This window comes from Zonotrichia albicollis, chromosome 28, assembly GCF_047830755.1.
Source record: "Zonotrichia albicollis isolate bZonAlb1 chromosome 28, bZonAlb1.hap1, whole genome shotgun sequence".
Taxonomy (NCBI): Eukaryota; Metazoa; Chordata; class Aves; order Passeriformes; family Passerellidae; genus Zonotrichia; species Zonotrichia albicollis.
Window position 1 is genome coordinate 6,250,970 of NC_133846.1, and position 13,203 is coordinate 6,264,172.

The 13,203-nt window shown below is 55.1% G+C and overlaps 2 protein-coding genes across 3 annotated transcripts; one reads left to right on the plus strand and one right to left on the minus strand.

The window, feature by feature from the left end:
* Positions 1 to 326: 326 nt before the first annotated feature.
* AP4B1 (adaptor related protein complex 4 subunit beta 1) lies at positions 327 to 6,726 on the minus strand. 2 transcript variants are annotated; one of them, XM_005492815.4, is made up of 10 exons: positions 6,427 to 6,726; positions 6,118 to 6,342; positions 5,902 to 6,032; positions 5,533 to 5,680; positions 4,904 to 5,400; positions 4,158 to 4,241; positions 3,170 to 3,273; positions 2,811 to 3,018; positions 2,041 to 2,325; positions 327 to 1,637 (listed from the first exon to the last, which is right to left on the minus strand). In XM_005492815.4, exons 1-10 carry the CDS (start codon positions 6,537 to 6,539, stop codon positions 1,165 to 1,167), a joined length of 2,268 nt encoding a protein of 755 aa, XP_005492872.2. In that variant the 5' UTR covers positions 6,540 to 6,726; the 3' UTR covers positions 327 to 1,164. The 2 variants fall into 2 exon arrangements, with proteins under 2 accessions (XP_005492872.2, XP_074384475.1); XM_074528374.1 differs by lacking the exon at positions 2,041 to 2,325.
* DCLRE1B (DNA cross-link repair 1B) lies at positions 6,606 to 12,971 on the plus strand. The gene is made up of 4 exons (XM_005492819.4): positions 6,606 to 7,036; positions 7,142 to 7,286; positions 7,499 to 7,678; positions 7,777 to 12,971. Exons 1-4 carry the CDS (start codon positions 6,848 to 6,850, stop codon positions 8,616 to 8,618), a joined length of 1,356 nt encoding a protein of 451 aa, XP_005492876.2. The 5' UTR covers positions 6,606 to 6,847; the 3' UTR covers positions 8,619 to 12,971.
* The last annotated feature ends 232 nt before the right edge of the window (positions 12,972 to 13,203 follow it).

Consider the following 13,203-nt stretch of genomic DNA (forward strand, 5'->3'; position numbering starts at 1 on the left):
TGCTCCAAACCCCTCTTTGGACACTTTCCAGGGATAGAAGTTTGAGTGTTTCCCACATCAGCCCTCCCTGAGGGCAGGAACACAACACAGCTGCGGGAATTGTCAACTGCTGCAGCTGACTGGTGATCTGCCCTTGAGTCCTCCTGCAGGTTCACCCTCAATGTAATTTGGCATTCGAGACTGAGATTAATTATTGCCCAGTTGCTCCTTAAAGCTTTGCTGCAAGGAGGGTCAGAGAGAACGCCCTGCAGGGCACAGAGCTGCCCTGATCCACAGATCACCCCATGCACAGCCCTGGGGGTAAAAGGAACAAGAAACTCCAGAAATCAGCCAAGAATGATTCACATTTTTATTAGGAAAGGCAGAAGTGTGTGTAACGGTGACAGGGTTTCAGTGAAGTGCATGGAAGGCACAGTGCTACTTGAGGGTACAATCAAGTCATTCAGAAACCAAAAATTACAAGAAATTGGGCAGAAGAAGCTTGTGCTCCTCACAGAGTACCCTAAACCCTGCTAGATCAATCTCACTGTGTACCTCACCCTCAATCAAGGAGCTGGGGGAACTTCAGAGAGGGCAATTCTCACCTCAGTAACACATTTCAATAAAAACCCACATCTGTCTGGTTCCAGTGAGCAGGCTGTCCCCTGCCTGCCCTCCTCTGGCACAGCAGAGCTCTGCTCACCCCCAAGCAAAGCTACCACTGAAATCAGACAGCAAATTAAAACAAATCTAAAGGGGGCCAAGATTGAAATATTCTCTTCTCACTGCACTGCTCCTCTTAATGTGAGAGAAGTGGCAGAATCCTGGTGCTTCTGGTGTTTGGTTTGGGCTTTTCTTTTTAATTATTTATATTTCTCAGGAAAAAACCTCTCCAAAACACAGCCCTGAGTTCTGCTCAGCTCTGTTTCCATCGGTGATGTTCGTGCCTCATGACCCAGCACGGATGCCACCATGCTGTGAGTCACAGCAGAGTGACCCAGGGGAGGGCAGCCCCTCACCCTGCCCTGCTCCCCAGCCCCAGCTTCCCCCACACCACCCAGGCTTCCCAGGTGAACTGGAAACTCTGCACTTTAAAACTACAAAACACTGGGTATGGCAAAAGGAGCCAGAGAAATCAACTTTTGCTGTGCTCTGAGCATGCATCCTGCTGGGAGCAGGGACCAGTCATGACTCCAGCCCAGCCACTGCCTCCAGCACTGTCCTCAAGGCTGAGATGAAGGATTGCAGTGCCTCTGGCTTTGCTTCACTTTGCTTCACTGTGACCTGCAGCTCTGAATCTGCTGCCTGAAGCAGGAGCTCAGTGAGGAAGAGGCAGCCTGAGTCATCCTGGGCACTCAGATAAGCTTTCCAGGGCTGGGCTCCAGCTCTGCTCATGGCGATGGTGTGGATGTGCACCACACGAAGGGCTGTCTGGATGGTGTCTGCATGGACAGGCCCAGCCCAGGGCAGGCAGAGCTGGCAGCTCGTGTCCAGGCTCAGCCAGCTCCTCTCAAACTGTTCTGCACTCAGGGAAACATCAGGAATCAAGCTTAGGCTGCCTGCATCAGGATGAGCCTCGAGGAGTTCTTTCTCTTCCGACACTGGAGCATCAGGATGGACCTCGAGGACATCCTTATCCCCTTCAGAAACCAGGGATTCTGAAACGACAGCACAAACACTGGTGAGATGCAGCTCCCAGCTCCACAGAGCCCACTGGATGGAGCACAGGAATCCCAGTGCCACCAGCAGCATTTCCTGGGCTAGTGAGAGACCAGCCACACACTGCACACCAAACTCCCAAAGCACTCTGACCTTCCTCCCATATGGGAGAGCGTCTTGGCTGCCCAGAGCAGCTGTGGCAGCCCCTGGACCCCTGGCAGTGCCCAAGGCCAGGCTGGACAGGGCTGGGAGCACCTGGGACAGTGGAAGGTCCCTGCCCATGGCACGGGGTGGAATGAGAGGAATTTCAAGGCTCCCTCCAAGCCAAACCATTCTGGGATTCTGTGTTCTGCTGGCAAAGGCAGAATGCCTCCCAGAGGAAGGAGAGGCAGGTCTGTTCACCTGTGTCTCTGCTCCTGGAGCCAGCAGCAGGAGAGCAGGAGTAGGAGGGCTCCACAGGCTGCTGAGCGGTGGCGAGCGCCCAGCGCTCTCTGCCATAAACTGTGGCCAGAGTGTTGAACTCCAGGGCCCAGGCATTGACAGGCTGCTTGCTCTGGTCCCCCAGCAGCCCCAGGGAGGGGTCACACTTGGGGCTGCACAGGACCCTCCTCACTTCCTCCACGCCAGCCTGCAGAAGGCGGTAGTAGAAGAGCCCTCGGTCGCGCACGGCCATGTCCTGCTCCTCCTCTGGAACACAGACAGCAACCCACGGAGAATCCCTCAGCCACACTGCCCTGAGCACTGACACTAAACTATACGCTAAACTATTAAAAACAGCCTTTCAGGGACACAATGCAAGCCTGCTTACAGGCAGACAGCCAAAGCACAAAGGGGAATGGCTTTAAACTAAAAGAGGAGAGTTTCAGATTTAATACTGGGAAGGAATTCTTCCCTGTGAGGAACCCTGGCACAGGGTGCCCAGAGAAGCTGTGGCTGCCCCTGGATCCCTGGAAGGCCAGGCTGGACAGGGAAGGTGTCCCTGCTCAGCACAGGGGGTGGAATGGATGATCTTTAAGGTCCCTTCACTCTGATGCCATGACTCCACACTCATCAGCCAGGGGCCAGGCAGCAGCCTAAGGCATGGAACCACCTGGAAGCAGCCAGGACGCTGACCCAGCCAGGTGACACAGCCAGAGCAGGCCCTGGGAGCTGTGGGGACACGGGGAACCCACCAATGCAGAAGTAGAGCAGCCTGCCCAGCGTGTCCTGGCACTCGGCAGGCCGCGCCAGGAAGAGCCGCAGCAGCGCCGTCAGCAGCTCCATCTTCACCGCCGGGAACGACTCCGACCTCACGTTCTCCACAAAGTCCTCCAAGACGTAGGGAGCGTTCGGGATCTTCTCCCCGTGGGTGCCCAGCAGCCAGACCAGCGCTTGCTTGCCCTGAGGGAAGCACAGGAACACCAGCAAACAGCTGCTGTGTGCCACGCGTTGGCAGGAAAGGCTGGGAGATCAAACCTGAGGATTTCTGATTTTTGCCCCCACTCTCAAGGCAAAGGGAAGATGGACAGTCCTTGTCCATCCTCCCCCTCACCTCACTGTCCTGGATGGTGTCCTCACAGCCTGGCAGGGCCTGGCACACGGCATCTGTGCACTGGGGACACAGCCAGGCGAGGTCCCGGAAAGCACGGACCACAGCTGCAGGGAAAACAAGTTATCAGCATCCCCCAAGAGTCATAAAAACCACTGGGGAAAAGAAAAAAATAATCTCAAAGCCCTGCACTCACGGGGCTTTGCAAATCCCAGCCTGGAGGGTCAGTGCCCTGCCTGAGCCTGTGATTTGAGGCACCCTCCTTCCCAATCCCATGGCACTGCATTTGTCAGAGCAAAGCTGCACCAGGTCTAAAATAGAGCACTGAGACTTCAGATGGTTCCTCTGCTGGAGAGCAGCCTCTCTTCTGGCCACTGCCAGCCTTTAAAAAGCCTCTGACTCATGATGCTTCAGACACACAAGGTTAGGATGACAAATTAAAGCTGACCCCAATTTGAAATGAGGCTCGTGAACTTTAGGTCAAAACTTGAAAGGTTTTGCTGCCCACTCAGACACAAAAACAGCTCCTGAGATGGAATTCAACAGCTGAGTGCAAGTGTGTGGTTTTCAAATCAGAGAGCAAGAGCAGTTAAAAGAGAACAGCAGGAACAGCAGTGATGTGAAGGTGGATCTGAGGGCAGAGGAGAAAAAAGGAAGCTTGGGCACAACTGAATCAGACTGTTATGTGAGGAACAGAAATCACAGAGATTTAAAAGATCCATTAATCATCTTGGCTCTCAAACAGACAGCATAACATCTCTGCTGAGCCCCTCACTCCTGAGTCAGCAGGTGGCAGCCAGAAAGAAGCATGAGCACAGCTACAACCATCTCCTTTTCCACAGAGAGTTCCTGCAGAAGGAACACACCTTACACCACTCATCCCACCTGGAAAACTTCCATCAGTTAAGCTGAAAGCCAAGTGCCTCTGGGTTTGGGATCAGGAGCTCCAGCAAAGGCACCTCCTGAGAGCATGAACCAGCAGCATGGTTACCTGAGGTGATGTGCTCCTGCTGAAGCCCCAGAAGCTCTGTCAGAATCCCCACACACTGCTCTGTGTATGTCCTGGCAATATTGGCTGCAAGGATGCCAAAAAGACATAAAAATCAACCTTCTGTCAGAGTGAAACAGGAGTCATGAACCCAGCTACTCATCACAAACTCTCTTTAAAGGAACAGTCTCTCTCCTTTCCTTGCTGACTACTATTTCTGAAAGTGTGGCCAAATGAGCTTGTTCTCCACACCAGGGACATGTTCTTTTGCTTGAGGCCATGCCTCAGAAGATTTTAGAACTTTCCTTAAATGTAATACATTAAAAAAAGCACTTTATCATCCTCACCTTTCTCCTTAGGAATACTGTAATAATTTGCCTATTTTTAAAGCTCACAAAACCAAAACTATCACCTGAACTCTGCCCCCACCACAACTCAAAGGACAAGCAGGCATTAGAGCTCTCCACTCCTTGCACAGCTTCACTGAACGCTAGAAGGCTCATTACAAGATGACATTAAATTTTCTCTAGAGCATCTCCTCACACCATGAGATTCAAGGACTTTCTGCACAACCTGAAGCAGCTCAGCGCCAGGACTCCTGGAACAATCAGAACCACTCTGACACAAACCACTCCTGGGCAGGCTGCTGCAGCACAGAGCAGTGACGTGGTGCTTGCCCAGGCACCCTGAGCAGAGCACAGCCCCCGGAAAGGTGCAGGGCTGCAGCCAGGGCAAGGCCGAGCTCTCACCTATGGCAAAGATCGCTCCCTGCGCCAGCTCCACCGACACGTCAGTGCAGTAACCCTTGAGCTCCTCCAGCACCTGCTGCACGTTCTCATCGTTCACCAGCTCACACAGCACCTCCATCTTCTGGCATTTGATGTAGTGGGGCTCCGAGTAGGAGCAGAAGAACTTTTTGTAGTGGCTGCTGAAGTGGCCGGGCAGGCTGCGGAGGATCTGGCGCACGTGGCAGAGCGCGGTGAAGCACAGCTCCCTGCTCTCCGAGGTGCAGGCAGACAGCAGCGGGCCTTTCACCCGCACCAGCACATCTGCCTGCACATCTGGGTACTCCCTGGCCAGCACCAGGAACAGCTTGGTGGCCGCCATCACCACGCTGGGGCTGCTGCTCTTGAGGTAGCTGTCGAGCAGGTTGAGGATGTCGAAGAGCTCGTCCTCGCTGCGCGGTTTGTAGCGCAGCAGGAACGTGAGCACCTCGCTCTGCCCCCACTGGTCCAGGTCGGGCATCCTGCCAGGGGCACAGGGGCACCAGTCAGGGAGGGCAGGAACATCTTATGTCCCCCAGGAGCTGCCTCTCTGCATGGAAAACGTGAGAACAAGACAAGCTTCCAGCACCATCTTAATGCCAAAGAAAGCAAACCTGTTGAGGAGATGATGGGCAATGGGTTTGTTGATGACAACACCTCCCTCCTTCTTCAAGATCTCTTCCAAGGCCCTCAGGCAGTTCACGACCACAATGGGGTCCTGGTCACGAAGCAGGCTGTAGAGCTCGTTCACCAGAGCACCATCTGCAAAGCACAGAGCTCTGGCCATCAGGATCTGCTGGCACACTGCAATTTCCTCAGTCTTTCATTCATTACCGTCCACTTTCTCCTTCTGCCCCACAGCCACGACAACACAGGGGCAGCACATGGACCCCAGGACAGCCCTGAATGCACATCACAAACACATCACCAGCGTGTCCCCATCCCACGGCCACCACCCCATCCCACGGCCACCAGCCACTCACCCACTTCGCAGTCCCCCTGCATCTTCACCATCTTGGCGCAGCCCAGCACGGCCGCCCTGCGCACGTAGGACGCCTTGTCCCGCAGCCCGCTCACCAGGGGCTGCTGCAGGTACTCCTGGATCCCGGGCATCCTGCGGGAGGGCAGCCGGCCGTCAGCGGGGCACGGCGCCCGGGGACACCCCCGGTCCGGTCCGGTCCGGCCCCGACTCAGCGCACCTGAGGCCGCACATGGTGCGCAGGGCGAGCCCGCGCACGGCCGGGCTGGGGTGCGCGCAGTCCTTGCGCAGGGAGTTCACGGCCAGCAGCGCCAGCTGCGGCTGCAGCGGGGCCTGGGCGCGCACGTAGAACGACACCAGCTTCTTCTGCACCACGTCCGGCACCGCGCCCGCCTTCACCATCTCCGGGAACAGCCCCGACACGTCGGCGCCCTGCGCCATCAGCCTGCGGCGGGGCGGGCACGGGGCTCAGCGGGGCTCGGTGCGGGCCCGCACCCCCCGCCCGGCCCGGCCCGCCCGGCCGCCGTACCGGATCACGCGCAGCACGGCGCCGCGGTACCGCGCCGGGTCCGCCTGCACGTGCGGGTTCGACAGCGCCCGCCGCAGCTCCCGCAGCGTCTCCTCGCCGCCCAGGTACGGCATGGCCCCGCGACGGTCCGCTCCTAAGCGCCGCTCCCGGTTTCACTCCGAGTCCTAGGACCCGGTGCCAATCGCAGTCCCAGTCCCGGTCCCGCTCTCAGATCCAGATCCCGGTCCCGGTTCCGTTCCCAGATCCCGGTGCCGGTGCCGCTCCGCCCGCCAGCCCCACCGCCCCGCCCACGTGACCCCCGCGCGCATGACACCGCCCCGCCCCGCCCCGCCCCTGGCGCCCGGCCCCGCCCCGCCCCGCCTGCGCGTGCGCGGCGCTTCCCGCCAAAACCGGCGTGAGGGGAGCGGGATCCTCGCCCACCATGAGCGGGACGGTGCTGGCCGGGACCCCCATCGCCGTGGACTTCTGGAGCCTGCGGAAGGCGGCCGGTGCTCGCCTCTTCTTCCTGTCCCACATGCATTCGGACCACACGGTGGGGCTGTCCAGTACCTGGAGCCGCCCGCTGTACTGCTCCCCGCTCACCGCCCGCCTCGTGCATCACCGCCTGCAGGTAGGTGTGTCCCGCCCTCCTCTGCCCTCATCGCCTGGGCATCCCCATGTGCCTGTCCCAGCCCTTGTCATGTGCCCTACCCTGCCCTCACCTTGGCCTCTGCAGGTGCCGAAGTGCTGGATCCGGCCGCTGGAGGTGGGGCAGAGCCATGTCGTGGGTGAGGTGACGGTGACGCTGATCGACTCCAACCACTGCCCTGGCTCCGTTATGTTCCTCTTTGAGGGTACCTTTGGCACCATCCTCTACACAGGTAGTACAGGGCAGGTTCCTACAATCACAAAATCACAAAATGGGTTAGGTTGGAAGGGACTGCAGTGGGTTACCTGGTCCCAGCACTTTGCTTAAGCAGGGTTGTCACAGAGCACATAGCACAGAATTGTGACCAGATGGTTCTGAAATATCCTCCGTGAGGGAAACTCCAGACTCTCTCTGGGCCGTGCCCTGCCATCCCTGTCCTTGCAGGAGATTTCCGCTACACGAGCGCCATGCAGGGCGAGCCGGCGCTGAGGGGCCGCCACATCGACCGCCTGTACCTGGACAACACGCACTGCCACCCCCAGCGGATCCTGCCCTCGCGGGCGCTGGCCGTCCGCCACATTGTCCGCCTCATCTATGCCCACCCGCAGCACCACGTGGTCATCGGTGAGTGCTGCCCTGCCCTCCCTCCTGCCAGCACGGCCCAAACCAGGGCTCGTGTCCCCTGTGCCTGCCCTGTCCCTGAGCCGCCGCTCTCCCGGCAGGTGTGTACACCCTGGGCAAGGAGACGCTGCTGGTGGAGCTGGCGCTGGAGTTCAGCACGTGGGTGGTGGTGAGCCCCTGGCGCCTGGAGCAGATGCGGCTGCTGGAGCTGCCGGATGTGTTCACTGCTGAGGAGGGCACGGGCTGGATCCGCGCCGTGGATGTCGCCGAGATCTGCTGGGACACGGTGGTCGCCTGGAACGCGCAGCACCCCACCATTGCCATCATCCCCACGGGCAGGCCCGTGAAGGTCACCCACCCCAAGATCTACCTCGTCCCCTACTCAGATCACTCGTCCTTTGAGGAGCTGCGTGAGTTTGTGAAGTGGCTGAAACCCTGCTCCATCATTCCCATTGTGAAGGACGACATGTGCCAGGTTTACTTTCAGGAATACCTGAGCTCTGCTCCCCAGGTGCTTCCTGAGTTCACAGTCTCAAAGCCTGTGCAAGAGCCTGGACAGCAGCAAAGCCGAAGGAGGGGACAGAAACCCACAAGTCTCTGGAAAAGAGCCCCGGGGAGTTCTGTGCCCCGAGGGGTTGTTTATGACTCCCCCGAGAAAAATACTGAGAAGCCTGAAGTGTTTACAGATGTTAAAGTTCCTCAGCACTACTGTGAGCCAGCTCTCTGCTCAAAAGAACGCCGCACTTCTCACAGGGGTGAGAAGGAAGAGCTGAGTGGGGAACAGCTGGGAGCAGCAGGAGCAGCACCTGTTTCCAGTGAGCACCTTGCCCCTGGACTAGCAGAGCAGTATTTACTCACCCCCTTACACGTCCTAAAGCAGTTTTCCTCACAGAAGTTTGATCAGCTGGTAGAAGACTTTCTTCAGAAGAAAGACACACCCTGAAAAATCGTGTGACGTTGCTGGTGCTAGTGCAGCAGGTAGCAGTGTTTCATTCTGCCTCATGCTCAGGTTTACCATTAGGAGAGAGGAGCTCAGCTTTGGGGCTCTGTTTTCTTTACCTCTTTATAGAGGACAAAGAGGACACTAGAAACCATTTGTATATGGTACTTAGAAGCTTTTTTTTTTTTTTCTCTACATCTGCTGTGTCCCCACACTGTGCTGGGCACTGTGGTCCCACTGTCTGTGTGCCTTGTGTCCACCTTTTGCAGTGACTTGCCCGTCCCCTGTTAGAAAAGTCACTGAGAGGCTGATTCAGGCAGAGCTCAGAGGGTGTGAGCTGTTTGCAGCTGAGTAATTAATGGGTGGAATGTGATTAATGGAGCAAGGGGGGGAATCTGAGAGCCTCAAAGATTCTCCTTTCTGTAAGTCTGTGATACCTCACTGATTATGAGCAGTTCATTCAAAAGTGTATTACAAAAGTTTTTTATTAAGGTGCTTTTGAAAAATGATGCTAAAAGAAATCTAGAAAAGGTAGTGCCTTGAAATCCAATAATCTGTTTTCTATCTGTTAATCTAATGTTACTTGCAGCTTTTGCATCCAGCCAGCCAAGTGCAGCCAAGTTCCTGCTCTCCTGAAAGAGCCATCTCAATGCTAATTGGCAGTGCTTTTTCAGGTTTGTGGCTAGGAAAAGTGGGAATTGTTTGGGTTCTTGAGTTGTAGGCTTTGCAGATTCGGTCACTAAATTCTCTGCAGTCTCTTGCAGCTCTGAATTCTGTTTGATTGCAAAGCACTCCTGGTAACTGCCAGTGTTCTGCCTGCTCTTGTCCTGCAGTGGCAAATGGAATGGGAGATAATGACACATCTGCCTGGTGGTGGGAAGTGATTAGTCTGAGCAGCATTGTTTGCAAAGATTGTGGCTGAACAGCAGAACTGGCTCTGTTAGTTGGAGGTTGAGCACTTTCCCACTCTGGATTGGCTGCAGAGCCCCAGCCTGGCACAGCTGGGAAGTGTCTGTGGTGTGACAAACATTGGGTACCCACTGCAGCTTACTGTGCCAAACAGCACTGCCAACGTTCCACATTGGCCCCTCACATGGGCAGGGCAGCTGGAGTGGAAATGGTCACTGGGCACTGGTCTGGAACAGCAAACCAGTTTGTGCCTCAGCTCCCTTGATCCTCCTTTTGGTGCTGTCTAGGCAAAATGTTTCAGAATTTTCTGAACATAGTGTCCTACAGGGCCTTTCCAAGTGGCAGCAAGATGGGCTGAATTCCCTGAATTGAGACAGAAAAGGAAGTCTGCTCTTGGAGGGAAGCCAGGCCTTGTGAAAAGCAGAGGTGCCCCTGGATGCAGCAGTCACAAACAGGGCTGTCCAGAGCAGGGTGTTGGCAGCCAGAGTGGGGATGTTTGCAGAGCTGTTTGTGTGGCCAGCGTGACTCCTGAGCGCCAGCCCTGTGCTTTCCCAGGCATGGCAGTGTTTGTCCCTGTTACATAAGGAGTGCCTGTCCCTGGGGCTGCCGTGCTCTGCCTGCCAGCTGCCGTGGGGACACTGGAGGTGACAAACAGTGTCCTGTGAGCTGCACACAGGGCAGCTTGAGCCTCCTGCTGTGGGCCCTGTGTCCTGCTGCCTGGAGTTTTGTGTGTGGATGATTTCCTGCTCAAACTCAACTGCAGAGCTCCGGCAGGTGGGTGTGAGTGGAGACACCTGCACGTTTTGTAACATGGAAATGACAGCACTGTGCTGGTAGTGTGCTGGCTGCTGCTGCTGCCTGGGAGATGAAGGCTGTTATTTAAATATTATTGAAATTCAAGTGACTCATTTGACAGGCAGGAGAGTGAAGCACTGCCAGAACTCCCAAATTCCAGGTCCTGCTTTGAGCAGCTTCTGCACTGCTGGGGAGGAATGCTCACCTTCTGAGTCACTGCTCCACTTGGGCATGTTGCAAATGACCTGGGAGATTTGTTGTTTTGTGGCATCCAGCCTTTCCTCTTTTATTCTTATCATCCATTTATTCAAGTCAATGAGGTGGAGAACCTCCTGGCCAGCCTCTGGGCAAAAAGGAGTTGTAAGTGGTAATTTTTTACAGGGGTAAATCTGAGCTTTAATCATGCACAGACAAGTGAACATTGCAGACTTCAGAGTCTGGGGATCTGCATCCCCTTTCTGTGTGCTCACTTAAAGCTGCAGAATAAATTCCTGGCTTCGCTTTCCAGAGCTGAAAAGGTAATTCCTGCCACTTGAGGAGGGAATTATCCATCATGCTGAGCCAAGGAAACCTAAAATCTCTGTGGCTTTAAAAGGGAATAGAAGCAGGAGGGACTTGGCCAACAGTCTGTTGGAGATCTTTGCCTCAGCACAGCAGGTGCACAGGGCATTTTTGTGCCAAACATTTCTTCCCTGTTAGGTGTTTAAGTACTACTTTTGTGTGCTGTCCTAAAATGCTGGAAAATAAAATGGGGCCTTGTGGGGAAAATTGGAATTGCTGACTCTTGGGGCTTCTGGGCATCCTTCAGCTTCCCCTGAAGATGGATTTAGTGATGGACTGGCAATGCTAATGGTTGGACTCTGTGATCTTAAATGATTTTTCCAACCTAAAAGATTTCATGAAGTCTCCTGGCAGCAAATCTTTGTCTCTTGCAGGCCTTGTTGTCCGTCACACTTGTGTCCAGGATGGCCCTGTTTTCCTGGCTCCCATCTGGGTGTCCTGGGGAGCAGGCTCTGAGCCTGCTGCCCACAGGTGTGTTTGGCTCAAAGCAGGGACAGGGAGAAGCTGCAGCCCAGCAGCTGAGGGGATCTCAGGGCTGCCTGCTCAGAACCTTCAGTTATCCTGGCAGGGAACAGAACGTGCTCTGAGCAAAGTCCTCCCAAATCTACACACAGGGCATGCTCCAGCTGCTTATCTCTGCCCCACGGTTGGGAACTGAGCCCCAGTGGGGGGAGACAGCTCAGCCAAGGCCTTGCACAGGAACAAGGAATGAGCTGAGTTCCCCTTGGCAGGTGTTCAGTGCTGTTTTACCAAGCTGTGATCAAATGCTGGCGTGTTGTGAGGGCAGGTTCTGGAGCAGAGCTGCCTGGGGAGGGTCAATCACTGCACTCTGGACAGCTCAGTTGGCTCAAACTTCTCAGAACACTAGGAAAGCAGAAGGAGTGCCCTGTTGATGCTGTGGAAAGGGGAAAATGGTTCTCTAGGTTGTTGTTGAGAGGCTGAGGTAAAACTTGCCTTGCTCCTGTGCTCCACAGAGACAAGTGTGCAATGTCACCTTGCAGGGACCACCCCAGAGCGCTGCTGGGTTGGGTTTCTGTCTCTGCTTCCCCAATTACGAGGCCAAAGCACTTCCAGAAACTTCTCCCTTCTGTTCCTGCAGCACAGGGGCTTCTTTCCAAGATTATGGTGAAAGCTTTCCTTTATCAGAAAATGAATGAGTTTACATAATTACCTCTATGGTGTGGTGTCACTTTGGATTCACTCCAAAGCCTAAAATATTTGTGTTTTTTTTTTTTTAATGGAGTCCTCTGAAAAGGCACTAGAACACGTTGAAATCACTTTGATAATCATGTGAGGTGAGCTCCTGTGGATGTTCTGTGTGTGTTTGTGATTCCTTCTGCTGAATTTGGGATGTTTTGCCACAGCCACTGCCATGCTGAAGTTTTTCTGGCTGCGGCTTTGCCCTTGGCCAAGGCCCAGCCTGAGGCACAGGCACGAGTTGTGCAATAAAACCTTTGGGACAGACCTTGACCAGGAGCCTCCTGGCTGTGGCTCGGGGAGGTTGGGACTTCGTGGGCAGGTCTGGGGAGGGTGAGGATCGTGTTCCATGTGAGCCTGCAGAGAATCCTGCCCTGAGGCCTGAGCCCTCCCTGGCTCAGAGGGTGCAGAGCTCCTGGGCAGTGTTTGGTGGGGCAGGTTCACACTTGTTGTGCTGTGCTCATGTAAACAGGAAACTGTGAGAGTTTCTGAGGTTTTCATAGCATCACGGAATGGAAGGCATCTTCAAGATCATCAAGTTCCCAACCCTGCCATGGGCAGGGACAACTTCCACTGCAGCAAGTTGCTCCAAGCTCTGCCCAGCCTTGGACACTTCCAGGAATGGAGCAGCTGTGGCTTCTCTGTGAATCTGTGCCAAGGCCTTACCACCCCCTGAATAAAGAATGTTTTCCCAATATGTAATCTAAACCTACTCTGAGTCTGAATTTTGGTAAGACTATTTGTAATTTTTATTTTTAAATATTGTCAACTTTTGCAAGAAAGTGAATAAACGTTTCTGTTACATTGCCTTTGGAAAAAAGTGTTGTGGAGTTCTTGAGTGGGTGATGGTGACCTGGCTGGATTAAGTCCCTTCTTGGGAGCATCTGCCCTGGTCCCACCTGCCTGTGCCAGCAGGGTCATGGCAGAGCACAGGGCACGGGATTGTGTCCAGGTGGGTCTGGAATAGCTCCAGTCAGGGAGACTCCACACCCTGCAGGGCACTGTGGTCCCTCACAGCACAGAAGTTCTTCCTCGCCTTCAGGTGGAACTTGCTGAGCATCAGTTCCTGCCCGTTCCTCTGTTGTCCCATTCTGTTCCCCAGCCAAGTCCAGCCCAGCCCCGCTCC